Source organism: Camelus ferus, chromosome 18 (genome assembly GCF_009834535.1).
Source record: "Camelus ferus isolate YT-003-E chromosome 18, BCGSAC_Cfer_1.0, whole genome shotgun sequence".
NCBI lineage: Eukaryota > Metazoa > Chordata > Mammalia > Artiodactyla > Camelidae > Camelus > Camelus ferus.
The window spans coordinates 21842065-21868248 of NC_045713.1; the positions used below are offsets into that span (position 1 = coordinate 21842065).

At 60.6% G+C, this 26184-nt stretch overlaps 2 protein-coding genes across 13 annotated transcripts; both read right to left on the minus strand.

The window, feature by feature from the left end:
* Positions 1-24: 24 nt before the first annotated feature.
* WDR90 (WD repeat domain 90) lies at positions 25-16390 on the minus strand. Of its 12 annotated transcripts, none has more exons than XM_032460646.1 (41): positions 16253-16298; positions 15944-16060; positions 15639-15815; positions 15444-15552; positions 15060-15230; positions 14648-14762; positions 14492-14559; positions 14011-14114; positions 13724-13933; positions 13208-13276; positions 12502-12612; positions 12272-12417; positions 12101-12200; positions 11543-11661; positions 11305-11448; positions 11085-11215; positions 10896-11012; positions 10341-10576; positions 9989-10128; positions 9632-9762; positions 8991-9124; positions 8514-8675; positions 8205-8333; positions 7860-7990; positions 7736-7776; positions 7407-7538; positions 6668-6765; positions 5956-6058; positions 5636-5757; positions 5297-5456; positions 5014-5204; positions 4757-4925; positions 4528-4639; positions 4221-4392; positions 2156-2278; positions 1806-1980; positions 1563-1693; positions 1315-1458; positions 1120-1239; positions 924-1008; positions 25-204 (listed from the first exon to the last, which is right to left on the minus strand). In XM_032460646.1, exons 2-41 carry the CDS (start codon positions 16052-16054, stop codon positions 176-178), a joined length of 5172 nt encoding a protein of 1723 aa, XP_032316537.1. In that variant the 5' UTR covers positions 16055-16060; positions 16253-16298; the 3' UTR covers positions 25-175. The 12 variants fall into 12 exon arrangements, with proteins under 12 accessions (XP_032316537.1, XP_032316541.1, XP_032316531.1 ...); XM_032460650.1 differs by having other exon boundaries at positions 176-600; positions 12143-12200; positions 15944-16035; positions 16253-16390; XM_032460640.1 differs by having other exon boundaries at positions 176-600; positions 15944-16035; positions 16253-16390.
* Positions 16391-17325: 935 nt separating this feature from the next.
* On the minus strand, positions 17326-22503 carry MCRIP2 (MAPK regulated corepressor interacting protein 2). Its single transcript, XM_032460661.1, has 5 exons — positions 22228-22503; positions 22008-22125; positions 18283-18410; positions 17953-18054; positions 17326-17714 (listed from the first exon to the last, which is right to left on the minus strand). Exons 1-5 carry the CDS (start codon positions 22277-22279, stop codon positions 17644-17646), a joined length of 471 nt encoding a protein of 156 aa, XP_032316552.1. The 5' UTR covers positions 22280-22503; the 3' UTR covers positions 17326-17643.
* Between the last annotated feature and the right edge of the window lie 3681 nt (positions 22504-26184).

A 26184-nucleotide genomic window follows, 5' to 3' on the forward strand; every position in this document is an offset into this window, starting at 1 on the left:
CTGGCTCAGGCCCCTCTCGCAGGTGGGCTGGCCTTCAGCCCTCGCACTGTTGCCGCCAGGTCAGGGTCTGTGGCCCGGCCGGAAGCGGGAGGTATGGGGACTGGGCAGAAGCTGAGCTCAGGCAAGGCAGGAGGGCCAAGCCCAGGCAGGAGTCCAGACTGACCAGCAGACAGTGTCACATTGCAACACCCACATTTATTTGAACTGTACAAGGTAAAACACAAAAAGCCCTCAGGAAAAGAAGCAACAAACACATCACCTATGTTCAAGATCTTGACTCACATAGTCCTGGGCCAGTCTAGGGTGGAGGGGTGCAGCCCCCCAGCCACCCTGACCCAGCATGGGGCCCGTGGCCGACCCAACTGCCTGGCTGAGCCTTTGCCTGGGCCAGGCACCTAGCTGCCCCACAGGGCACGCCTGACCCTGCAGTCCCTACCGCAGCTTAGTGGCTCATGACCTCCCACACCAATATCTCATTGTGGGCGACGGTGAAGAGCAGCCGGCTGGATGGCGCAAACCTGCAGAGCTTCACCGAGTCGTCATGGCCAGCAAAGTCCTGCACGGCCCCAGACACACAGTCCACCAGTGTCAGTACCCGCTCTGTGGGCAGACAGCCCAGGGTGAGGTGGGGCAGTGCAGGTAGGGTGCCATTGGCCCTGTGTCTGTGTGGCTTCAGGACACAGGGGTCCTCCAGCCCACCCTGGCTCTGTCTCCAGCTGGGTGCCATGCCTCATGGGGGAACCCAGCACCCCACCCACCTCATCTCCTGACCCTATGACCCCCCAGAGCAGGTGTCCTCATCGCACTTCAGGGAGGAGAAACCCAGGGCCCAATGGTGAGAGGCATGACTCAGTGTGGAGACATGGGTGTACCCACTCAGCCCTACTCAAGAAAGGCCAGAGTCCATGCCCACCAGCACTCACCAGCAAAGCCAACGGCCACAAGGCAGGCCCTGGGGGACAGGCTCATGGACATAGCAAAGAAAGGCAGTGGGATCTTCTTCACCACCTGCAGGCAGCAAGCACGAGGCACTGGGGGGTTTCCCACAGCCCCGAGACCCACCCCTCCCCAGCCCTAGGTCCCTCGGGCTCCCAGCACCACATGGAGGGGTGCACCTGCCTGCTTCTGGTAGAGGCTGTAGAAGACCACCTCAGGGTGCACGCCAAGGCCCACACACACCAGCAGTGCCCCATCCCAGGGGCAGAAGGCAGCAAGGGTGGGTGGCAGGCAGCCGGAAGCCTGCAGAGGACACAACACATTCGTGTTCTAGCACGGTGGGCAGCATCCTGCCCACAGGGCCACCAGGGCTCTCACCTCTGTGACGACGGGTGCAGGGAAGCTAAGCCAGTCCACGAGCTCACAGTGATTCCGCAGCCAGTCAGAGGCCCAGACGCTCACCCGCTGGTCTCCACTGGCGGCCAGCCACAGGTCCATGCCCTCTGCCCTGAAGTCTCCGTACTGGGGAGGTAAGAGTTGGTGGGTGCCTCCCACCCCACTCTGCCTATCTCCTTCCCTGCCTGCATCCTCAGGACGGGCCCTGCCGGCTCATGAGGCCACTTCACCTCTTTTCTCGTGCTCTGGATGGTGCAGATCCCAGCGCCTCGGTGGTCACTCAGTACACGGAAGGTCATCCCCGTGCGAGGACGGCTCACAGCCACGAGCCCGTCCTTGTCTCCAGAAAGGATGGTCTGCCCTGGGCCAGGCAGGAGCCAAGCTGTTATTTGTGAGCCCCTGACCCTCAGCCCAAAGGTGTGATCTGGGCCGGGCAAAAGCCACGCTGTCACTGCATGAGCCCCGCCCCTCACCATCAGCAGAGAAGGCAACGGTTGTCAGTGCAGCCTGGTGGGGGTGCATCTTGAGGTCCATCGCCATTCGGGAAACGCTGAAGACCCGCAGGGTGCCATCACTGTAGCCCGCCACCACCTGCTGCTGCTCTGGGCGTCTGCAGGACGGGGGGCTCCAAGCCAGGCAGAGGCAGCTCTGGGGACCCATGGTGGGAAGATATCAGCACTCCCCTGGGAAGGGGAGATGGGGGCCTAAGCCCAAGGCTGCAGACAGACAGCAAGGCTGGAGGAAGAACAGGAAGGGCCAGGACCTGGTCTGGGCTCCACCCTGAGCACGCACTCCCAGGCCCAGGTGCCCCTGCCCTCTATACCTGGCTTAACACCTGGAACTGGATCAGCAGCTCCATGCTGGCCAAGGACCACACCCTCACGCTCCCGTCATCACTGCACGTGGCGCAATGGGACTCGCTGGGGCTGAAGACCACCTCATTCACCTGCAGGAAGCCAGTGTTTTGAGGCCACATGGCCATCAGGCAGAGAGGGGACACAGTGTGGCCAGGTTGTTCACCAGGGCATTGATCTCCCCCTCAAGTCTGCCTGGCCCCAACCCCTCCATGTGACATGAAGAAACTGTCCCAGGTGTCCCCAAATTAGACCAGAAGGGAGTCCAAATTGCAAGAAGCCCACTGGTCATCTGAACATGACTGACTACTTGCTAGGACACAGAAGGAACTGTCCTGACAGAATCTAAAACACAGTGATCCCAGAGGGCTGCAGACTGGAAGCAAAGGAGGGGCTATTTCCTAGGGGCTCATCACAGCGGGAGAGGGTGGGGGGAAGGGGGCTGAGATTGTCTCGTGTGTGCACATGTGCACGGATATACGCACTGTGTATATCAAAGGAAAATCAGGATCTTCAGTGTAACAAAAAGAAGACAGACACCAGGCACCATGGGACGAAATAAAACAGCCTAATGCTGAATTTGAATTTCAAGTGTAAGTATGAACTTAAGCATTTCATCCTAAAAAATAATGATTTAGCTCTGTCTGGCTGAGAAGAGATGGGACCCTCTGGGCCTCAGACTGTGACCTCTAAGTTCAATTCCCACTGGCAAGGCCACGGGCTCTGGGACAGCGAAGTCTGGTCCTGGGTGGAGCTGCAGGGGGACAGCCTGGAGCACCTGTGGTCCACAGGAGAGGGAGGTCACCAGTGACCATCAGCTCAGGTCAAGGACTCAGCACCCCTGAGCTCACCCTAGCGGGTAGATAAACACATGTCCTATCTGTACCGCAGAAGCATATTTAGCAATAAAAAGGAGTAAAGCAGTGACACTACAACTCGGGTGGACCTTGAAAACATGATGCCCCAGTGAGAAAAGCCAGACAGGAGTGTGTGTTTCCGTCCACATGGGCCATCAGAATAGGCAAACCCACAGACACAGGGTCAGCTAGTGCCTGCCAGGGGCTGGGGTGCTAAATGGGGGTGAGTATTTAATGGGTATGGTGTTTCCTTCTGGAATGGAAGTGATTGGGACAAGGGTTGTATGGTTCTGTGAACGTTTCAAAAACCACTAATTTTAAACAGGTGTGTGGCACATAAATTATACCTCAATATAAAGCTGTTACCAAAAAAAGGGAAAAGCACGTAATTGTCACCACTTCAGGTGGGAGTTCCTTTGATGGTTACTTTTATGTCCAAACAAACACAGATTCTTGGGAAAGAAGTCTCTGGGGCCAACTTAAGAACCCGCCACTGGCCGAGGTCAGGACTCCATGAGCACTAAGAGAAGTAACAGCAGGGAAGCCGGACCCACGTTCCCACCCACCAGCCCTTAAAGACACTTGGAGAGTAATGGCTGCTGTTGGCAGATGCTGGGGACCTGGTCCACAAGGACAGACTTGTCCACCTGTGCCCCTTCCAAGCCTCAGGAAACCCATGAGCTCGCGAGGCTGCATCCCTCCTGAAGGAACAACAGCTCTGACTGCTGCCCCCTAAAACCCCCGCCCTCAGACAAAGGCATCACCAAGAGGCACGAGCCCTCCATGCTTCCTCGTGGGACGCACAGCGTTCCCAGGAGGAGGTGATGTTGGGACTGACTGGTGTTAACCAGACCCTGGCCTGGCCTCCAGACCTCTTGGACGCCAGAGAAGCAGGTCCAACAATGGTCATGGAGACTCCAGATGACCTGATTTTTTCCACAAGTAAATTACAAAGGAAAAGAAGTGGCAGAAAAGAGAAAAGACTGAGAAGACCACAAGGCTCAGGGCTGTGAGTGGACACGGCATGGACCCCGTGCCCACAGGTGTGTGCAGTCCTCGTCCTGGAACTCCTGGGACTTCCCAACTGGGCTTGGGCACAGAGTACCTGGGGGGGATAGAGGGCTGGCTGCCTTGCCTGCACCAGGGGGAAGCCCCTTGGAGGCTTCTGCAACCTTACCTGGCTCCTGTGGCCGCTGATGAGGCGGGTGTTGGTGCCCTCGGCCCAGCTGACGTACCAGAGAGTGCCAGCCGTGGTGCCCACCACACCCATATCCATGCTGTCGTGGAAGACCGCGCTCACGACAGCCCCATCAAGGGTCAGCTCATGCTCCATGAACACAGAGTGAGACCTAGTGGGGCAGTGGGTCAAAGGGGTGGCAGTAGTGAGAGCTCAGGGAGCCAAATGGTTTGGCCCCTGGGCCCTGGCCTTGCCTGAGCATGTCCCATTGGGGACAGACCCAGCTGGTGGCAGAGAGCTGGCTCACCTGGCACCGGAGCCCTTGCGCCTCAGCTCTGGCACAGCCCCCACGGCCCACAGGCGCAGACGCCTGGTGTTGCTGCCGCTGACCAGCCGCGTACCTGAGCACAGCAGCACTCCTAGGGGCAGGAGGTGGTATGAGCCCTGTCTCCAGGTACCTGGAACCCAACATGGGGTCCCAGGGAGAGCCGAACCCCGAGCTATCAAGGGCCACAGGGGTTCCATGAGATACCCACCAATCTCACCGTCGTCGGCCTCCCAGACCAGGAAGCAGCGGCCAGCACGTGTGTCCCAAACGCACACCTGCCCAGCATTGGAGCCACAGTACAGCAGGGGCGCAGGCCCGAAGCAGAGCGAGGTCAGCTCGCACGCCCCCACCTCCTCCGGGATGGGCTCCTGGTGGATCTGGAGGGACATGAGGGCAGCGTGGGTCAACGATGCCCTAGGGCCCAGCCTGAGCCCATCTTCCAAAACCTCCTCTGAACCTAGGCACCTGGAGGCTGACGTCAGCCCCAAGCTGCAGCAGAAGCCACAAGGTGACAGCACCCCGGCCCACACAGGCGAGCACACCACCATCCCAGGGGTCGAAGGCCACGCCATGGACTGGTTCCAGGAGGCACACAGAGGTCATGAGCTCACAGGTGGCTGTGCTCCACAGGGCCAGGGTGCGGTCACCATAGTCCCCTGGGGGAGATGCACAGAGTCAGCTACCCAGAGGTCCCAGTATAGGCAGGGGAGTCCGGAGGCCAGTGCCCCCCACCAACCTCCCTGCTGACCCAGTGTGACAAGAAACCCGTCATCTGGCGAGAAAGCCAGGTCTTGGACAGCAGTGCTGTGGTGAGAGATGAGCTGCCGGCAGGAGCCCCCTTGTACGTCCCAGAGGCGGATCTGGCAGTGCAAGGCAGTACTGCTCTGGACGGAGGCAGAGGCCAGGATCTGGAAGACAAAACAGCAGGTGGTGAGCAGAGAGGGCGCGAGCCATGGGCCCACCCTTGCTCTGGGTTAAGGGTGCCCCTCACAGTGCTCCAAAGGCAAGAACCAGAGGTGGTTCAAGGACCCAGCCTCTAAGGCGCACCTTGGCCCGGGGCGTTCAGGGTAGGGAGCGGGTTGGGCACCTGAGCATAGTGGCTGAGGGCCAGTGTGGAGATCTCCTCGGGGTGGCCGACCCAGTGCTGCTGGGCGCCAGAGTGCAGGTCCTCCACCACCACCAGGCAGCCGCACGTGTAGGCGAAGAAGCCTGAGAGCAGGCAGGCAGTGCCGTCAGCTGTGGCTGCAGTGTACCCCCCTGCCCCCACCCAGACTCCTGATCAGGGGAGGCAAGTGTGTGTGAGCTGCAGCACCCAGTGCCACCAGGAGAATATGCCCACTCTGGGACCTGGCCTATAGGTGGTCAGAGCTGAGCCCCACCTTGCAGCTTCTGTGCTGCGGCCCCCACCTGTGTCTGGCCTCCAGACCACATTGGCCCGCCCGTTCCCATTGTAGCCCACGACAGCCTTCAGGTGCAGCTGCTCGTCGCCAGCGGGGGATAAGGAGAGATCCTGTGAGGAAGTGGACCCAGGACACTGGTACCCCAGCACAGCCTGGCCACCCAACCCCTACCATCTCAGGCTCTGCCTGTCAGGCCGGGGCCTGGGACGGAGCCTTGGGAGGTATGTGCTCCCAGGAGAAGGCAAACAGAGAATTTTGGGCACCAAAGACAGTATAAGGTGGCCAGCCAGGGATGGGAGCTGGGTATGCAGACACGGAAGCAGATGGAGATGTGGGAAGCACCTGGGGCAGGGGGAGGCTGGGCAGAGACTGCAGGACCCAGGGGCTCTTAGGGAAGGTGACCTGGGCTGGACAAGGCACAGGGGAGGATGCAGAAGCGGGGGTAGGAGGGAGTCAGGATGGTGGGTTGGAGAGGGTGGGCTCAGCTAGAACATTGCCTGGGTCTAGACGGCAAGACAGCAAGAGCCTTAACTAGCCTAGCAAGAGCACAGGGCTCAGGGCAGAGAGGTGACCCATGTGGTGACTTGGAGCAACCCCAGAGAAACCCCATGGCATCTGTTTTTACTGGGGAGAAAGAGAATCCCCAGAAACTACAGGGCTGTGCTGCCCTGACCCCTGGGCCTCTGGGGGCTGTGAGGACCCCTCCAGCCGTGGCCAACCTTGGCCAGCGGGGAGGCCTTGTAGCGTGCCATGAAGTGCTTGTAGGAGTCTGGGCGGGTGGTGGGCTGAACCCTGGCTCTCCTGGTGCTGCAGGTAGCTGTCAGGGAGGGAGAGAGGCCACAAAATGTCATCAAACCACCTGTAACCAAACAGTGATTTGTCCCTGCAATCACTTTACCCTGGCTGGCGAGATGCCTGGGGTCAGAGGGCACAGTGATTCATGCCCCACCGTCCACCTAGCCCAATAGGGCTGCAGGCTCTACATCTGCCCTGTAGGTGAGCATGCCTTATCTCATAGAGCAAACCCCAGGCTGTCAGGGGCACTGCCCATTCTGAAACCATCTGAAGTCCACAGGGCACATGCACCTGGCCCCTGTCCAGTTATAAATGAACTTGCCCCACCCTGCTGCACCTCCCCTGCTTACTGGGCCACCCATGGGAGTGGAAAGGCCTGCTGAGGTCCCAGGGGACCCCTGTAACCACCCCCCCCCCAAGCCCCATCACCGGCCCTGCCAGCCTCCTTCTGCATAAGCACAGGTAGGCCTGAGGCCTGGCGGAGCTCCTCCAGGCCATGGCTCTCATCTGACATGGAGAAAGTGCCTGGGGAGGTGGGGGAGACAATGAGATGAGAGAACAGAGCCCCTCCCACCCCTCCCCTAGGTCTGAAGCAGCAAGGCGGTCAGGATGGGAGCTGGATGCCCATGCCCCCAAAGGCCCTCTCAGAACCCCTGCCCTCACCATCAAGGCCCTTGGAGGGCCTGGCACAGATGCCCAGCTGGAGTGGGGATGCCCAGGATGGCACAGGCACCTGCTGCCGGGGGAGCCCACTGGCCCCAGATACCACGTCCTCCAGCTGTCTTGCCCCGAGGCCTGAGGATGGAAAGAACCAAGCTGTGCTCAGGGCCTCAAGAGATCATAGCATGTGGCAGGAGGCATGCCTGGCCCCTCACACCCACCAGCTCTGACTGGGACCCCCAGGAAAAGAACAGTGCTGGGCCACCCATAGCGGCTACAGTGCTAGCACTAGATGTCACCACAGAGCCTGTCAGTGTGGTGGGACCACTCACTAGCCTTGCACGTTGGAGGGGCCTTGGGCGAGCCTTGAACGCTGCAGAGGCAACAAGAGAGGGTGTCAGGAGAGGAGGGCACAGCAGGAGGCCTGGTAGATGTAGATCAAGGGCAGGTACTTGCCTTCCTGGGGGGGACCTCTCAGTGGGGGCCAAAATGTCCCAGAGAAAGATGGCGTCTCCCACACTGAGGAGCTGCTGCTGGTCAGGGGTGAAGGCCACGGCCTGCACAGGCTCTGAGTGGCCAATGTATACCTGAGGGCAGCAGTGTCACATACAGAGAGACCCCTGAGGCACAGCTGGGGACCCCACCGTCCTCCCAGCACCCAGGCCTGACAGAGAGTCTGGGGACCAACCAAGAGGCCCTCATGCAATGTCAGGCCCCAGCAGGCACAGGGGGAACCTGGGGGACTATCCTCCACCCTCCTTCCCACCCCCACCTTGCCATGCATCCGCCCAGGGCACATACCTGGCAGCTAGGGCTGGCCTGTGCCAAGTAGTCCCACACCTTGATGGCCCGGTCAGCAGCTGTTAGCAGGAAGCGGCCATCCCCACTAAGAGCTAGGGAGGAGCAGGCCACAGGGTGGACACAGCACAGCTGGGGGAGAAGATAAGAGCATATAGGACCACTAAACAGGGAAACCACTCTTCTCAGAGAATGCCACCTCTCAGGAGCAGCAGGTGGCCCAAGGCCCCCCTCCTCCAGGCACTGCAGACACCAAGGCTGGACCCAGGAAGGATGGGGAGGCTAGGCTGCCAGCCACGGTCCTGGGCTCACCTCCCGGACCACACGGCCCGACGAGGCGTCTAGCACTGCGACCATGTTTGATGATGTGGATACCAGTAGGTGGCCAGGGGGTGTGGGGCCAAAGCAGACGACCATAGCTGAGTTCAGGTGGCTGCCAGCCAGGTCCAGGGCACTGACATCAATCTTCAGCAGCTGAGGGAGAGCAGCGAGTGTCTCTGCCACGACCTCTGGGCAGAGCTTGAGCCCCCAGAGCCAGGGCCTGGGCTGTGGGCAGCCTTGGTCACCCATCCGGCACCCCACCCTGCCTGGCCCACCCGTAGCTCGTGCATCCTTTGTGTCCGTGACGGGGGCAGGGCCAAGGTCCTCTTTGAAGTAAGCGTGGCCTCCCACCTTTGCCCCCGCCATCCACCCTGGTGGATCCCAGGGGAGCCATGCAACAACCAGTCTCAGGGGTACCCACTGGGTCTGTGGGCCAGGCTGGTGTGGCCCCATCCACACTGGACACACCTCATCCAGCGAGGCTGTGCTCATGACAGTCACCATGTACTTGGAGGGACCCACAAAGGCCAGCAGGCGGCTGTCCCCACTGACCGCCAGGGCATTGGGGCTCGGGCAGGAGTCCAGGCACACCACGTTAGCTGCTGGCAGCACAAGGGGAGGCAGTCAGCTGGGCAGGCAGTGGGCACCACTGGCCAGGGACCTGCCCCCTCCCTCAACTACAGGTACCACCAGCCTGGGCTGGGCAGATCCCGCAGCAGCCAGTGCATGGGGCCTGGATGTGAAGGCACCAAGACTCCAGTGGGCACTGCATACTGCCAGGATAGCTAGTAGTTCTCCTGGAGTGACCACCAAGTGACAGCCTGGCTAGCTAGAGTTACAGTGGCCATGGGAAAAAGCAGATGTCCTCAGGTGGGCCAACCCCTACTGCTGCTTATCTCCTCCTGGGGCAGGGTGGGCACAAACCCTCACTGACTTTAAATTTTGGGGGACTGGTGAGTCCTTAAACCATTTGCCCCAGCAGTCTGGATAGTGAGGCTATGGAATGCAGTTTACCACTATCAGCAGGCACCAGACGAGCCCCACCCCTACGGGGACCTGACCAGGGGATGGCTGGGAGGCCAGGGTGGGACAGGGTGTGGAGGCCTGACCTGCCATACGCAGGATTCGGCACCAGGGGCCACCGATGTGGTACTGGGCCAGGGTGCCCTGAGAGCAGGAGCTGAACAGGAAGCTGCCGTCAGGGCTGGTGACCAGGCCGGTGATGGCTCCTTGGTGACATCTGTACCACACACGATGCCCACCACTGTGGCCCTGAGCTGTATCATCCCAGACCTCCCACAGCTCGTCTGGCTGAGTCCCCAAGGAGCAGCAGAAGGCGGGGCTTCCTGTAGAAGGACAGTCCTCCCCAGCCCTACCTGGATGCCCACACACCCCAGGGAAACCCACACACCACCCCAGCTTCCACCATGGGTATCTGTGGGGCCAGGGACCAGCCAGGCACTCACCTATGCTCCACCAGGACCTCGGCAGCCTCCAGGCTGAAGGAGCGGACAGCCCCACTACTAAAGCCACAGAATAAGGTCGGCTGTGTGGGGTGAAAGGCGATGGCACACGGGGCCTCCTCCCGCGACATGAAGTCGTACAACTAGAGGGTGGGGCCACGTGAGGACAGACAGGATGGGGAGACCAGCTAGCCACAAGGCCTGAGAGCTAGTCTTTCTCCCAGTAGCCTGAACCTTCACTCCACAACACAGGCAGGATCCTGGGCCCCGCCCACCAGGCCTCAGCTTAGCCTCACATGGACTGTGGCCCTCTAGTCCCTCCCTCCTGGCCAACTCTCCTCCCGTCACACCCTACCTGCTGCAGGGTCGCCAGATCCCAGATGCGGACAGTGTGGTCCTGGGACACAGTGGCCAGCTGTCCCCGGCTGCAGTCAGTGGCCAGGGCCACCACCAGAGCAGCATGGGACCGTACCAGCACACTGTATTCCTGGGATGGGACATCTAGGAAGCCCAGGTGGCCCAAGGAGGTGGCGGACAGCACACGCAGGCCATTAGGGCTGATGAGGACGGAGCTGATGGCGCCCTCATGCTCTGTGGGCAGGATGGGCCAGTGACCACCCAGGCCTGAAGTGGGGTGGGCTTGGCACCAGGGCCAACTTGAGCAGGCTGACCACATCCAGGTTGCGCCCCCTCCCAGGACACAGACAAACCTGTTTCCCTGCTGTCTGGAGCCCTGTCTCCCTGTGGGTTGGGACAGGCAGCTCCCCCATGACCACCCACTCCTAGGCTCAGCAATGGTGGACCCCACGCTCAGGATGTGGCCCCTTTGAGCCCCACATATTGCCATCCAGCCCAGAGACACTGCCCTCCTGTGGCAACCCAAGTGGCAACGTGTTAACCACAGCCCCACCTGCCTCCAAGAGCACAGAAGAGAAGTCCAGGGGCCAGAGGCGCAGGTAGCCATCCTCGGAGCCCACAGCACACATGGCCTGGGAGACACTGAGGCTGCTAATGGCGATGCCAGGGCCTGGGGTGTGGGGATGCAGGGTCAGCCCAAAGCATCAGGGCTGTTCCCCCAAACACAGTGGGGCCCACCTACCTGAACTAAAGGTCTGCTTCTGTGGAAGGGGGCCACCAGGGGTCTGCATGGGCAGGAGGCGGCGAGCATGCCGCACGGCCATGTGCTGGTGGTCAATCTCTAGGATGTGGCCACTGCGGCTACACACATAGCTGCTTGGAGAGATAACAGGTGAGAGCTAAAAAGGCAGGAAGGAGCAGGACCCCACCTGGCTGGTTAGGGGAAGGAGGGCAGTGCTCACAGTGTGTGGCCGTCCTGGGCCTGCCTAAAGGCCAGGTCAGTGAACTCCAGTGCGTGGTGCTCCCCCAGGTCCACAGGGCAGAAGCGCAGCTCCCCGCCTCGCAGCCGCCACAGCCGCACACTGCCCCGGCCGCACGATGCCATCCTGCAAGGGGTGAGAGGGTGAGCCAGGTAGAAGGGGAGGGCTCATGACTTGGCCCATCCCAGCACCAAGGGTAGGCAGGTGGGCAGCTGGTCACCTGGTTTCATCAAAAAAGGCAACTTCAAATGCCTGGATGTCAACATCGGTGTGTGCCTTCGCGAGAATGACAGCCTCTCCACCTCGCCCCACCTGGTCTGTGGCCCACGCCACCACCATCTGCAACAGGCCCACGTTGAGCACCCACTCACTTGTCCGCCTCCCTGTCTGGCCTCTCCCTACAAAGCTGGCCTGAGCCTTCAAGGAGCAGGGTGTAAGGAAGTCAGCCCCCACAGCCTGGAGGAACTTTACATGTGCCCACCCCAGGCACCCACAGACACATCTGCAGAAACAAGGAGAAGATGCCAACCACAAGTAGAAGAGAAGCCCTGGGTGAGACACCCAACTTCATAGAAGCTGACACATAAAACACGGCTGTCTCAGGCCTGCAGAACCCACCACCAAAGAGGGTGAGATGAGTCATTAAAAGGTTCGCTCCGTCCAGGAGGGATAAAAACCGAGAAACTCCAAAGGATGTGTGGGGCAGGGGTGCCCACTGGGGCTGGGGGAGGTCAGCGGGGGATGTTTGTTCCCTAAGCAGTTTGGACTCAGCTTGTACCCTGGAACAGGCGGCTCCACCTCCCTGGCCCGGCCCCAGTACCGTCCGCCCATGGCGGTCCTTGCCGATGCCACAGAGCAGCGCCCCGCTGTCCGAGAAGCTGCAGACATAGAGGAGGTGGTCAGTGTTGTTGGGGCCGGTCCCCACCCGCCTTGGAGGCCCTGCACCCACCTGAGGGAGGAGATGGTGAGGACTGGGCTCTGAAACAGGGACAGGCACTCCCCAGTCTGGAAGTCCCAAAGGCGCAGCATGCTGGGGGGCCGCGCCTGGGCTGAGGCAAGCAGTGAGCCGCTCCCATCCAGGGCCAGGGCAGAGACCTGGAGAGGCAGCAGGTTTGGGGAGGGCACATGCCTGCAGATGCTAGCCACCCTTGGGCTGGGGCGGGTGGGAGGGGTGCCCACCTTGTCTGTGTGGCCAAGGAAGAGACGCTGCTCCCGGGTGTCGACATGCAGGATGACAATGACCGCATGGCAAGGGTACACGACAGCAGCCCCATCCCGGGTCCACAGGGCCTGCATACATAGGCCAGAGGCTGAGGTCACAGGCTGGCTGGCCTCATCCCCCTACCTCTGCATTCCTCCAAGTCATACACACAGGAGTCAACGGGATGCACATGTGTGTGCACGTTTAGAGCTTCCTCTAAGCCCTGTTTGCAACATGAGAAATTTCAGGGTGCAGGTAACAAAAGGCCAGAGAGCCTACAAAGACTGAAAGCCCACATCCAGGAGGGCCTGCTGCCCCCGCAGGGACCTGCAAGTCTCACCCACACCTGAGCCCACATGGCTGGTCTGGATCCTGGCTGGATAACACGCACCAAAGCTTGAAAGGATGTACGAGAGCTCTCTGGAAGCTCACAGGTCTCTGGAAGCTCAAGCATTTGGACCAGCACTGACTCAGTGTTTACAACACAAGGGAACAGATGCCTGCAACTGGAAGTCATCACACTGAGGAAGCACTGAGCATGTACAGATCTGGGCAGGGATGGGTGTCCACAGCAGTGAAGGGAGCCAACACCTGGGGGAACTCAGACGTCCAGTGGGGGTCTTCCCACTGCCCCTCTGCATGTCTGACACTTGTAGGACCCAACAGGAGCACGGGACCCCTCACCCATTTGGTGCTGTAACCTCCAAAGCCGATGACCCCCTTGAGCCTCAGAACTGGATCTGGCAGGAAGCTCTGAAAGAGGCAAACTCACAGTTAGACCCCATGTAGCAAGACCCCTGTCTCACCAAGGCTGCTCCACCCAGAGCTGCTTCCTCCCTCCCAAGAAGGCCACTAGGTCCTGGTGGCATCTGCCAGCTGCTCTGTGGTAGGAAGCCAAGATGCCAGCCACAGTGCCAGACCCTCTAGTACCCAGGGTCCTGCCCCAGCCTAGAGCCTGAGATGCCCCCCACAGACCACCTCCTTATTCTTTGTTGAAAGCGATTCTTGCCCACAGCCACCTCTTGTTGGTTCTGCTTTCTGCCAAAAAACTGAATGAGAAGCAACTGTCACAAGGAACTATCTGGCCCACGCGTATTCTGAGTACGCTAGGGCCCAGCAGCTCACTATCCATATATCATCAAATCCCCACCCCCTTGAAGGCACAGCCCAGCCCCCACCTTCCTTAGGACAGGCACTTACCTCTTGTGAGGCTGTATGTTCTGGGGCCACAGGCTCCACAGCAGGCTTTTGAGCAGATATGTGAATACTGTCACCAGCTGCACGTTTGTCAACCCAGGGGAAGGGCTCTTGGCAATGGCCACTAGGGCCACCCACACTGGAGACCTCTGAGCACTCACAGGACAGGTTGACTTCTGGAAGGGGTCTGGGTGCCGAAGGGGCCCAGCGGGACTACAAAGAGACAGGTGCCTGTCAGCACCCTGGGGGCATCACCCCTTGCCACATCTCCCAAGGCAAAGGGTACTCACGGCTGTAGGGCCAAGCTTCTGGACCTTGAGGGACACACTGTCCTGTACTTGCTTGCTGAAGGCCACCGGATGAGGAAGAAGCTGCAGCACATGCCCCGGTAAGACTACAATGCAGAAGGGACCGCAAAGCTCACTGAGGAGAGTACAGACAGGCCTGCGAGAATGGGGCCACAAGGCACTGGGAAGGAAGGCAGCAGTGGGCCCCAGCCTTGCCCACTTGCAAGAGGAAAGCCACATCAACTGCTGTAGCCCACCACCCTACCCTGGGCCCCAGCACCCCTTCCCAGATGGAAAGTTTGAGGCCACTAGGTGCCCTAATCAGACCCTCCCACACTGCTCTGGGACTTTGGGACAGCCTCCCTTGCAGGCACCACTCTGCTGAGTTCACCTCCCCAGATGCAGCATCAGGCCCCCCTCTCCCACTGAGCTCCATGGGCCCTGCAGGCCTGAACCCAGGTCCCCACTGGCCCCACAGGCCCACCTGCCTCAGGAAGGGAACAGCTCTTCTGAACCGGTTCGGAGAATGTTTCTGAGCTGTCACTTGGAAACCTCGGCAGGGTGGAGGGAGAGTCAGTTCCCAGGGACCACCCTGCCCTCCCTGCACCCAGCCTCCCTCAGGACAAGCAGAGCCGCTTACCGGATGTGAATGTAGTGGTCATGCCACCTCTCCCCTTTCGGCACTGGGAATGCCATTTCTCGAGGTACAGGGGTGACAGGCAGCTTTGCCCTCCGGGCTTCAGCAATGGTGACAGCTACAAAAAGTGGAGTTTTTCCAGGTCCAGGGAAACCCACCCAGCTCACTTTCTCAGCCCAGGCAAGACTCGACACCAGGTGCTGGCAGGGTATTGCCCAGCCACTGGTCCAGCCACCACCTTCCTCAATGGGTGCCTCGGGAGCTAGGAGGCTCCAAGGTGGTATTTCATCAAGTGTCAGGGATGTGGACCCCTTCTGGGCTGAGAACCTGGGAAGGAGGGTGGGGAGGCCAACATACAGAGAGTCGGAGCAGGTGGGTGGCAGGCTAAACACAGGGTGTGGAGGGTAGCCCTTACCTGGGTCAAAGCACAGGTCACTGGTGTAGAGGTTCCTAACTAGCAGGTTGGCACACAGCCTGATGCTCTTGAGGTGACTGTAGCACCGGTTCAGGTAGACCAGGAGGATGTCGTGCAGGTCGATCTGCAGGCAGGTCCAGCGGGTACCAGCAGGGATCATACCTGCCAGGTCTACAAACTGAGGTCAGCGTCTACTCTTTCACCAGCCAGCCCACAGCACTCTCTGTCCTTGGCCTGGCCCTACTTCTATGGCCACAGCCACCTGCCCCCAAACCCAGGCTGCCCCTGGCCATGCAAGAGGGAGCCTGCCCCACCGCCCCCTGGGCTTTCTAGCTTCCTGTCTCAGACCATCTGTGTCCCATTCATGCCCTATCCGTGTATTACCTTTCCTGGACCTCCCAGCCTCAAAGATAAAAGGGAACTGAAGCCACGTGGCTGTTGATTTGAATTCTTTGAATAGATTGGAGAAGGACACTCGGATAACCTGGCTGTCCTGTGAGAACACAATACAGCCGTGAAAAGTTGAGGCAACAGTAGTGCAGGGTCCCCAAAGGCAGCCCCTGCTCCCCAGATTAGCACCTCGGTGGACACATCCAAGTGAATGATGAAGTGCTTGGTGGGCAAGGGCCGAAAGAGCACGTATAGGTATCGTCCTGTCAGCCCCAGTGATTGGGTGCTGGTTTTGGGGAGCTGGATGTAACTGCCAGCAGAAACAGAGCCCCGAACTCGATACACGGTGCACTTCAGGGTCTTGTCCTGGAGAGAGACATGAGAGGCGCGGTGTCCCGAAGAGACCTAGGGAGCGCCAGGGGAGATGCAGCAAAGCGTCCCAAAAGAGAGCGGAGGCCTCCGGCTCCTGCTGCCAGGTGTCCTGGCCCACGTACCGTCACGGGCGCCACGTCGCCCTCCTTAGTGGACCGCTTCCACTCATCTACCTTGAAGTGTCTGAAGACGTTGAGGAACGGGTGCTGACACGCTGGGGGACACGGAGGCATGACGACCTGCTCCCAGGAGCCAGACCCATCAAGGGACCAGGGAGGGGCTGGGGCAGGGTCTGCGCGCTCCCCAGCGATGACAGCAAGCACAGCGCGCGGACTGGGCTCCGCAAGAGTCTCTGCACCAGCCTGTCCGCGGTAGCGCCGGACCTCAGACCCCAGACCCCGGCCCCCAACCCGCCAGCCGCGCGCCGTTACCTCGAGCCATGGCGCCGCCGCTCGCGCTTCCCGCCTCTGCCGCCGCGCTCCCGACGCAAAGCACGCAGCGTGCGCCTAGCAACGGCCGCTTGGCAACGGCGCCACTTCTGCCGTCACGGCGCAGGGCACGTGACCGCGCCTCAGGGGCGGGGCCTGGCGCGTGACCCGACGCGACAGGGTGACACGTGACCGCACGGCGGCGGTGGAGGGGGGGGGTTTGGCTTGGCACGTGACCGCAGCGGGGCTGGACCGGACACGTGACTACGCAGCGGGCGGAACACCCTCCTCACCTGCATCCTCCCGGGACGCCCCAGGACCTTGGCAGGCCACTACCTCTCCGCTACAGGAAGGTGCCTCTGCCGCCTGGCCTCTGCAGCCAGTCCCAAGCCGGGACCCCGTGGGGAGGCTCCTGCACGACCCGCTGTGGGATCCAGGGACGTTCCTAACTCTCTGTGGGGCCCATCTTTATATTGGGAATGAGACGCACTCCAAACACTGTGGGCTGCGCTTGGCAGGGGTTGTTCCACACCTACCCTGTTTTCTAGCTCTCTATAGGCAGCGTCCACAATCGGGGTACTAACACTTCATTGTGTGTCAACTGCACGCAAAGGTCAGCTTGACCCCCAGGCAAAGCAGTATCCCACAGGACCCCAAGGGCTCCCTCCCAACCTGTGGGACAGCTTCACCCACTGTCCCACAGCCAGACCTGGGGGATTCAGAGTCAGCACCAGGCATTTCTGAGACCTGGCCCCCATCCTGGGTAACTGGGACCCCATCCCAGGACCAGTTATGTAACATCTCTCCCATCTTGAGGCCAGGTTCAGACACTAGCCAATGCCAACAAGAAGAGGAAGGGGAAGTGGGTGTCAGGTGGGGCAGGGTGGTGTCCACAGGCTTCCATACAAAATGACCTGGTCCAGAACACAGGAGGTCTGGGTAAGAGGCCAAAGGCCAGAGTTGGACAAAACTTAAGCCTTGGGGAGATGAGGCCTCAAGGGAAGTTTGGGCTGGACCTGGTACTGGGACACAAGGGGCCTCCCATCCCCCCTACCAAGTAAAGGTTTCTCCCTAAGGGCAGTTTCTCAACTTTATTAGCCTGGAGCTCCTCCCCACCAGCCCCACGGGCTGGTCCCTGGGCACAGTGAGCAGGACTGAGGTCAGTCAGGTTCAGCCCCTGGTCCCTGGCAGCCTGGAACAGCTGGGCCAAGGGGTCAGCAAGTGCAAAAGTCCAAATGCTGGCACTTCAGGTGTGGCTGGCGCCTGGCCAGGCCCAGAGTGAAGCACGGCCTGCCGCCGTGGGTAGACAGGGCACCATGGTCCTCTCCTGGCAGAGGGTCCAGCGTGGGGCAGGGCCAGGCCCTGCACAGGCAGCATTCCTTCTGAGGCTGCGACTAGGAACAGTTGGTGATTCTGGCCAGGAACTGCTGTGCCCACCACTCATCCAGGTCAATGGGCACGAAGTCTGTGGGAGAGTAAAAGGCTGGGTGGTGATGCACCTCCCAGACCACCAGCATCCCTCCAGCCCCACCCTCCTGAGATGACCACAGGCACATCCCCCAGACCACAAATGTAGCAGACACTGGGAAGAATTGGGTCAGGCTCTAGTCCTCTTCCCGATCCCCTGGGATTAGAGCCTGGCTGAGCCCAGGTCAGGGTTGGAGGAGGTGGAGGGGACTCCCTGAGGACGGGGGAGGGCTCACTCTGCAGCCGGGGATTGGGCGTCCTCTCCACATACTGCACAGGCCTTGGCCCACTCTCACCGGCTGGGCCACCACCCAGTTGCTGCTCCACTTGCTGCCAGGCTGTGGGGAGAAGATGGTCAGTCTGAGCCAGGCCCCTGGCACCCTGTCTCCCGCCCCAGGGCCTGGTGGCCACCCTGGATCCCAGCCCAGAACTGGGAGTGGGCAGCCTGCTGGGTAGAGAAACAGGCCAACAGCCTAGGAACAGCCCAGCTCTCTGGCCACTTCGAGTCAGGTTACAGTGGGAAGAGGACCAGTAGTCCAGGCCACAACCTCGGACCTCAACACTACCTTCGGACACAAACCGGACGTTCTCCTCGTGGGCCAGTGTGTAGGTCTCCTGGGTACCCTCGAGGGATGGGGATGTGGCAGGGGGCCGCCGGCCATTCACCCGATTGAACACGAGCCTCGGCCCTGGACTGCAGGAAGGGGGAGGAGACGGTCAGCAACTGTTCCAAGCCAGGTGCTACCTGGCAGAGCTCCTGGAGCAGCCTCAGGCCACACCCACCACCCCTTGGCCAAGCTCAACCTGGGCACTTCCCTGAACCCCAGGGAAGCTACATGCACAGACAGTAGCCCAGGCCTTTCCCCTGCAGGCCTGTGCCCCCAGCAGCTCGGCTCATACCTGCAGCCCCCGGCCCTGAGGCAGGCCCAAGACTGCAGGTGGGAGTGCGGGGAGCTCTGTGTCCCAGATCCCCAGCAGAGTTCTGGACTCAAGGCACATAGGCTGCCTCCCAAGTGTCTCTCAGGAACCCCCATGGCCACTTGCCTCCCACCTCCCCTGGACCAGCCAGGACCCCAGCAGCCCAGGTTCTGCCCTGAGTCACTTGGCCCCACCCCACCCACCAAGCACAGTTCTTGGTCCCTTCTCCCCAACAGAAGCCTCTCCATCTCACGACACCCCCAATGTGGGAGGAAGCTCCCAAGCAAAAGCTGGTGGCCTTTGCCCTTCCCTCTCCTGGCTGCCCCAGGCCCCGCAGGGAAGAGCCCCAAGGGACAGCTCTGGTCTGGCCCAAGAGCATCAAGTGCAAAGTGGGCCATCCTGAGTGGGGAGGGTGTGACTGCAACCCTGGCCCATCCCTGCAGGCCCCAGACAAGGGGCTATTCTCTTGCTCACAGGGGCAGGAATGCTGAGTGAGGAGATGGTCCTGGGTGCTGGAGCTAAGCTGGTGGGCATTCAATGTCTAGGTGGCCACTGGGCCCATCCCAGCCAGCCAGGCCCAGGGCATTGATGGGCTGCCCTGGCTGGTGGCACCTGGCCCAGCCCTTATACACATGAAGCTTGGGATAGGGCCATGGAGGGAACAGGGCCCACACCTACAGCAGGAGGTGGGAGCCGGGAGTCCTGGGCTGCACGTGCCACTCCGCCAGGCACTCGCGGTCCCGCCGGCCTGCTCGCCATCCTGGGCTCAGGTGCCCCACCGCCGCTCGGGGTTCCTCCTCAGTTGAGAGGGGCACTAAAATAAAGAGGAGCATCTTGAGGGGCACCGGTCCCGCCAGCTCCAGGCTGACAGGGTCGTGGCCATAGAGAATGTAGAGGGGCAGGGCTCCTCTCAGGCCTGAGTTGTCCTCAACTGGGACGGCCCCTCACCTGCTCCCCCAATCCCTGCAAGGCCATGAACTCTAGGAAAATTTGGAGACCAGAGATCGTAAAAGGGAAAAAAGGAAGACTTAGGGCCAAGAGCTATGAATCATAAGGACCTAGATGGTGTCCTGGAGGGGGCTGAGAAGGGGCCCCAGCAGGCAGGCACATGCCCAACCCCGGCTGGTAGTTACATAAGGCTACTCTGCGGGCCCTCTAGGGGAAAGGGCACGGCTCTTATGTGCACCTTCAGAGGAACACCACCTCCCACCCTGTTCTGCGCCAGCTCCCAGGGACACTATTAGCTCCATCCCACAGCACCCCAGTCCCTGCTCAGTGCCAAGAGGGGCATTCTCTGACTTAATTTGCTTCACTACCCACCAAGGTAGACCACTGGGCTCCCAGGAACTGGGCTCAACAGGAAAGTGACCTCTCCAAGGTCACCTGCGGTGACTGGATGGCAGTATCAGAACTTAACTGTATGCTTATCTGACCCCAAAGCCTAAAACCCAGTAGAGCTTCCAAGCCCCCTTCCCTACCAGCCCATGTGCCCATCTTTCCCCACACCATCAGGTGGTCACATGGCCCCAGGTTTTCTTCTCCCAGAGAGTTTATATCGACTCTGTTCATCTTTCTCTCGCTGGGAGTGAGAGCTCATCAGAGGTACAGATTCGTGTGGCCTGTTGAGTGGCACCCAGACCTGCACCCAACTGGAACCTAAGCGTTGGTGGTGCACCAAGCACTCCCTTCTTCGAGGGCAAGTCTGGGTGAAGTGATTTTAGAGGGTTGTCCCCTGAGAAGGTTCAGGGGTTGGGGTTGGGGCTCCCCCTTGTGGAGGACCTGCTGGGGGCAGCTTAGGGAAGGGGGTGTGACCTCAGCAGGAAGAGGGGACCCGTCTCATAGCTCCTCTGCAGCTAGCAGGACACAGCACCACACAGGACTGTGGCAGGCTGTGGGGCCAAACACCAGCACCCCAATCCCTGGGACCTGGCTGGCTGCAGCAACTTAAGGGCTCTGCACAACTTTTCCCACCTCTCTCCCCAGCACCCTGACCCTGCCACAGATGCACCCTGCCTTCCCCATTCCCCAGCAAAGGGGCTGTGGAGAAGAAGGCAATGGGTTTCTCCAGGTAAAAGAGTGGGAGGCTCCCTGACTGGGTGAGCAGGGTGGCTACACGCCTATGCCTTGTTCCCTCCTCTGGGAGGTAGGGTGGCTGTGAGGACCAAGTCTGATGTCACAGGGCAGTGTCACAGTACAGCCCCGGTCCTGGGTAGTATCTCCCAAAGTCCCACTCACCTCCCTTCCCAGGAGGCACCTGTGGCTGGCCTAGAAACTTTTCTTCCCTAGGACCAGCCTCAAAGTGTCAACATGCTCCCTGCAGGAGGCCCCTGGGAAGGGCCTCAGCCTGGAAGGGTCCCAACACACTGCCCCCACCTGTAGCATCTTGAGCGGGGCATAAATAATGAGGGGGAAGGGCACAGCACACCGCCCCTAACCTCCTGGCCAGCCTTGGAAGCTGTCTGTCCTCGGCTTGGGAAGTTGTACCAAGGCTGCCTCAGCGCTGCCTCACGGGCCCTAAGTCTGCTGCCCCCAACCACCCACAGGCAGGAGGCAGGAGCCCTCAGGCCTGGGTGGGCTTGGTCCAAAGCCCTGGGCCCAGGACTTGCACAGAATAAGTGAAACCAGAGGCCAGGGCCTGAGCCAAAAAGTTAAAGGTTAAGCCTAGGAGGATGAGGGATCTGACCTCCAGGTCACAGTCACTTGGAGGCCTAAGTGGTTGGACTGAGATTCCTACAGCAAAATTGGTCAGAAAAGGTAGAAAACCCACAACTCCAGCAACCCCTGAGCATCTGCGGGGGGGTCTCTGCACCCAGCCAGGGTGTTTGGGGTGAAGGGCAGGAGAGCAGTGGCCTGGCAGGGCCAGAGGGAACCACGTGCAGTTCTCCCCCAGCTGCTCTGCAAGCGCAGGGTTGGCAGCCTCCCGCTGCGGGCAGAGGTAGGCTTCCTGTGGGCCAGGGCCAGAGCCAGTTCCTGGGCCACCTTGTTACCGCCCTCCAGGGCGAATCCCCGGCAGCTCATCTCAAACCTTGGCCCTCGCAGCCCAAGGTCGGTCAGGGCACCTGACTCAGCCGCCTGGAGCCCCTCCGAGCCAGTCGGCTTTCTCTCGTCTCAGGGTCCTCGGGGTACCACAGGGCTCGGAGGGGTATCCGGCCCAGGCCCCTCCGACCCAGCAAGGCGCCAGGTGAGGCGGAAGCGCGAAGGTGGGGAGGCTAAGCTGCACACGCGTGCGGGGTCGGCGCGCCCCGCCCCCTCCGTGCCTGCCCGAAGCATGTGGCTAACCTTTCCCCAAGGTCACCCTCCAGGCCCCACGGCGGCCGGAGAGGGAAGGGAGGGGAGGGGAGGGCCGGTCTCCAGCCGGGGTCAGGCGTCTCACCTCGACAGGGGCCAGGGTCCCGGCGGCTGCGCCCGTGGGGGCTGCGGGGTCGACGGCGCGGGATGCCGGCATTTCAGGAGCTCTCCGAGTCTGCTCTCCACCTGCTGCTGCGTGGGACCTGCGGGCACCGGGAAGGCGCTTCAGCCGCCGCCGCGCCGGGGGAGGGGACCGCGTGCGGACCCCGGCTGGCCCTCCCTGCCCTGCCGGCCCCTCTGCGCACCTGTGCGGCGCTGCGCGACCAGCTTGCTGGGTCCCTTGGTGATGGTGTACATGGTGTGGAGGGGCCGTAGCGCGCCCTCGCCCTCACCCTCCCCGCCCGCCGGCCCGCGGCCAGATTCCGCGCCCTCCGCCCGGCTGGCACTTGGCGGGCGCCGAGGGCGCGGCCCCTTTAACGGGAGGCCGGAGTCTCGGGGAGGGGGCGGGCCCGTCACACACCCCCGGACCTTAAAGGGCCCGCGCCGAGGCACGCAGCAAGAGTGGCGCTTGGGCCTTTGGGAAGGTGGCTGGACCCGCGGCGCGGCCCGAGGCTGGGGCGGGGCGGCTGCAAGCAGCGCCCGCCCCTCGGGCTCAAGGCCAAGGCCGAGGAAGTTCCCTAAGGCCCGAGCCGCCTGTTGGCCACCGGAGGCTAGGCGAGCCAGGGGGAACCCAGACGTGGCGAGGCTCCTCCAGCCCAGGCCATCCTGGGGTCGGCAGTGATGTCAAAGGAGCCGAGGCGTTGACAGAAGCTGGGGGTGCTCTTTGCGGACCCTAGAAGCAAGGGTGTTTCCACGCACCTCTGAAATCCTCCGCCAAGGTGCCTGGGCCAGTGTGAGGGTTCACTCTTATGGGACTTAGGGAGTCAGAGATGAGAAAAAGGCAGTTTAGCTCCCTGGGTTTGGGCAGAGATGTGAGACTCTGGGAATCTCCTTGTCACCCTGTGGGACAGGAGCAGTTACTGCATTCTGCTGCATTTCAGCGTTGCATGCTGATGTGCTCCCCCAACCCCAGGGAGGCAGGGGGCCCCTTACCAGTCCAGGCGCAGCACAGGGGCTGGATCCTGTGGTTGGAGAAGGTGGATGAGGAGACCCAGCTTGCTTATGTCATCCCACAGGGGAGAAAGAGCACTTATTCCTCCCAACCCCCAGGCCATAGGATCCGTCACCTACTGCAGTGACAGTGCCTCAAGACCATTGTCTGTGATGCCCATCGACCATGACCCCCAGGGAGCTGGGCGACCATGACCCCAGGGAACTGGGAGGCCCAGGGAGGAGGGGAGGCTGGGCCATTGAGCCCTAATCTGCCAGGTAGCCCCTTCAGGCAGGCTGTACCCACAGGGTTCCTTCTTGAGAATTAGATGGAGGTGTGCCCCTTCTTCCCAGCTCCCTGGCTGCCCCAGGCTGGAGTGGAGGGGGAGTCACAGCAGCCTGGGTTTGGAGGTGGGGGGAGCCACAGCACACTTGGATTTGTGAGCCTGAGGGCCTTGTGGGTTTTGCGGGAGGCACCCATCCTCCCTGTAGTTGAGTTCAGTCCCTAATGCCAAAAAGAAAAAACTCTGCCCAGAGTTATCCAGGGGTTGTGGCATCTGCCTCTGAGGCTAGTGGAGACAACTTTGTGCCCCGGGCTCCTGCGCTGCTCCCACAGGTATCTGAGGAGACTGTTGGACCAGCACCAGCGCCTGGGCTCTGTCTCCACCTGGGAGCCACAGCCCAGTGAGGCTTGGAGCAAACTAGCCCAGCTTCCCCAACACCGCATCTTCAGAGCAGGCCTTGCTTGTGTAGTGTCCAAACAAGCACAGTACATGGAGAGGAGCGAGGGGTGGCTCCTGGCAGGGTAGGGGGTGGGGGCAACCAGCAAGAGGAACCCCTCACCCTACCTGCTCTGTGCTGTGTTCCTACCAGGCTATGCCATGCACCTGTGTGGGTGGCAGGGGTGACTGAGCCTGCTTGGGCACCTTCAGGGAAGCCTGCATTCCAGGGGTGGCTTAGCTGTCCTTCCTCTCATCTGCACCCCCCTCCTCATAGCCCGTTGGCTCTGAGTCCTGTCCTACTCAAGGCCGAAGAATAAGGCCCCCCTCTTCCCCAGCTGCCCCCTCTGCGGGGCCAGGCTGGGCTAGGCCTGTGACCCTGAGAGGGGAGAGCATGTTCAGGAAGTCCAGACCTGAGCAGGCCCCCAACAAGCTAGCCTCTCCCTGACCTGCCTTTCCACCTGAGGTGCCCATCCCTCTCCCTCTCCCCAGCCGTGTCGAGGCCAGCACAGTCCTCTGTTATCTGTGCTGGCTGCCCTGGCCTCCCTGGTGGCCTCAAGCATAATGCTAACTCAGTATTGCTGAGGAGACCCCAGAGGGTGAGGGGTCTGGTGTGGGGGGCCTGTGTCCTGAGAGCACGTGTTCCTGGCAGGCCCTGGGGTGGGGGAGTACCACTCCCCCAAGCTGATATGAGCTAAGAGCTCCTCCTCTCCCAGGCACCCTTCTCAGGCCAGCATGGACAAGGCGAAGGACAGGGCCTGTTGGTGGGCGGACAGGCCTGGCCTTTGCTTAAGTCCTCTGGTGGCTAAGGCTACAAGGCCCTAGTATCCCAGCCCTGCCAGTGGGCCTTGTCTAAGGTCAAAGGTTGGGTCCAGAGCCTTTGGAAGAGCTCCCAGGAAAGAGCAGCCAAACATGAGTGGTCCTGATAGGCATGAGGGGAGGAGGTACAGGACAGGTGGGGGACAGTTGGGGTGGGGAGGTGAGAGAACCCAGTGGTCCCTAAGAGACACTGAGCCAGTGCAAGGGTTATCCATGGTGAAGGAAACCCAGGTTGTGGAGGACAGACAGCAAAGCCCTGACACTTGGAGGGGAGGAGAGGGGTGAGGCTGATCTCCCTGTGAGGGGCCTTCCCAGCCTCACTGCTCCCAGGACCCAATTGAGCACCAGATCTGCCTTGGCCTGGGGAGAGCGCCCCCAAGGGGTCAGGGTCCGAATGGGCCAGCTGCCATGAGTTCAGCTGGGATCTCCTGGTAGGGTCGGAATCTTGGTCAGCCTGGCTTTACCTGGACTACACTGTCCATCATGGCGGTCAGCATGCGAAGTCCTGGTAGAGACAGCATTTTGCAGCCACCAACATTCCCTGTTGTCCGAGAGGCTGGGAACCCATCCAAGAGTTAGAGTCAGGGGCAGTTGGACAGGAGGGAAGGGCCCTCACCCAGCAGAAATAATGGTTGTCATGGTAAGGGAAGGCCTTTACCTCACAGACCCCAGTTATCATAATAACCTCAGCACGTGACCTTATTTAGAGTAATGATCTTTGCAGATATAATTAAAACAAGGATTTTGAAATAGGGTCATCCTAGATTAGGATAGGCCCTAAATCCAGTGATGATCATCCTTGTAAGAGAAAGGAGGGCTGTTTGGACACAGAGAGACACAGAGGAGAAGACCAGGTGAAGACAGGCAGAGACTGCAGTGAGGTGGCCACAAGCCCAGAAACTCCTGGAGCCCCCAGAAGCTGGCAGTGGTAGGAAGGATCTCCCTGTAGGGCCACTGGAGGGAGCTGACACCTTTATTTTGGACTTCTGGCCTCCAGAACTGTAAGAAAATAAATTTTTGTTTTAAGCCACCAAGCTTGAGGGTAATTTGTTACAGTAGCTCTAGGAAATTAACATAGGAACGGAAGTGGAGGGAACGGGAGGTGGTGACTCGCCCAGGATCTAGTACTGGAGGGCTTGGGAAGAAGTTCAGACTCACATGGGGTGGGGAGGGGGTTCAGTGGGCACACAGGCCTGGACCTCAAGAGGGAAGCTGGACCCTGCCGTTGGCTCTGGACATCATGGGGCAGCACCCAGGGGCTCACTCCACAGCCCTTTGTCAATGAGCATGACTAGGAGAAGGTATTTCCGGCTCCATCAATAATCCCCAGAAGACACAACCCCAGGGGGTATCATACAGCACAGGCCAAGGTGTGGATGCTTCCAGGGGTCCAATATTTAGCATCCCCTGGGGGTCTTGGATCCTCCCAGAGTCTGACATACATCCTTGCATCCTTGGCTTTCCTGAAAGTGTGTGCTGACACATATTCACAGCAAAGGCCACTGCTCAGTTGTGTCCAGTTCCTTTGGTCCCAGGCGCAGAGCTTGGTGAGTGCTGAAGGCAGGTGTCAGTTCACACAGCAGCCAATCCAGAGTAATGAATGGCAGGCATATATCAACCTGAGGTCAAAGGCTG

What these genes read in the sequence shown, in the direction of transcription:
- WDR90 (XM_032460638.1), bottom strand. Translation starts at nt 16,054, where the DNA reads ATGCCTCCGTGTCCCCCAGCGTGTCAGCACCCGTTCCTCAACGTCTTC. An exon ending in GGCTGGGAGGTCCAGGAAAG is followed by an intron (nt 15,231 to 15,443) that starts GTAATACACGGA and finishes CTCAGTTTGTAG; the next exon opens with ACCTGGCAGGTATGATCCCT. An exon ending in AGGCCAGCCCTAGCTGCCAG is followed by an intron (nt 7,991 to 8,204) that starts GTATGTGCCCTG and finishes TGCTGCCCTCAG; the next exon opens with GTATACATTGGCCACTCAGA.
- MCRIP2 (XM_032460661.1), bottom strand. Translation starts at nt 22,279, where the DNA reads ATGTACACCATCACCAAGGGACCCAGCAAGCTGGTCGCGCAGCGCCGC. An exon ending in GGTCGCGCAGCGCCGCACAG is followed by an intron (nt 22,126 to 22,227) that starts GTGCGCAGAGGG and finishes CGGTGCCCGCAG; the next exon opens with GTCCCACGCAGCAGCAGGTG. An exon ending in GGACCCTGGCCCCTGTCGAG is followed by an intron (nt 18,411 to 22,007) that starts GTGAGACGCCTG and finishes CCCTTCCTGCAG; the next exon opens with TCCAGGGCCGAGGCTCGTGT.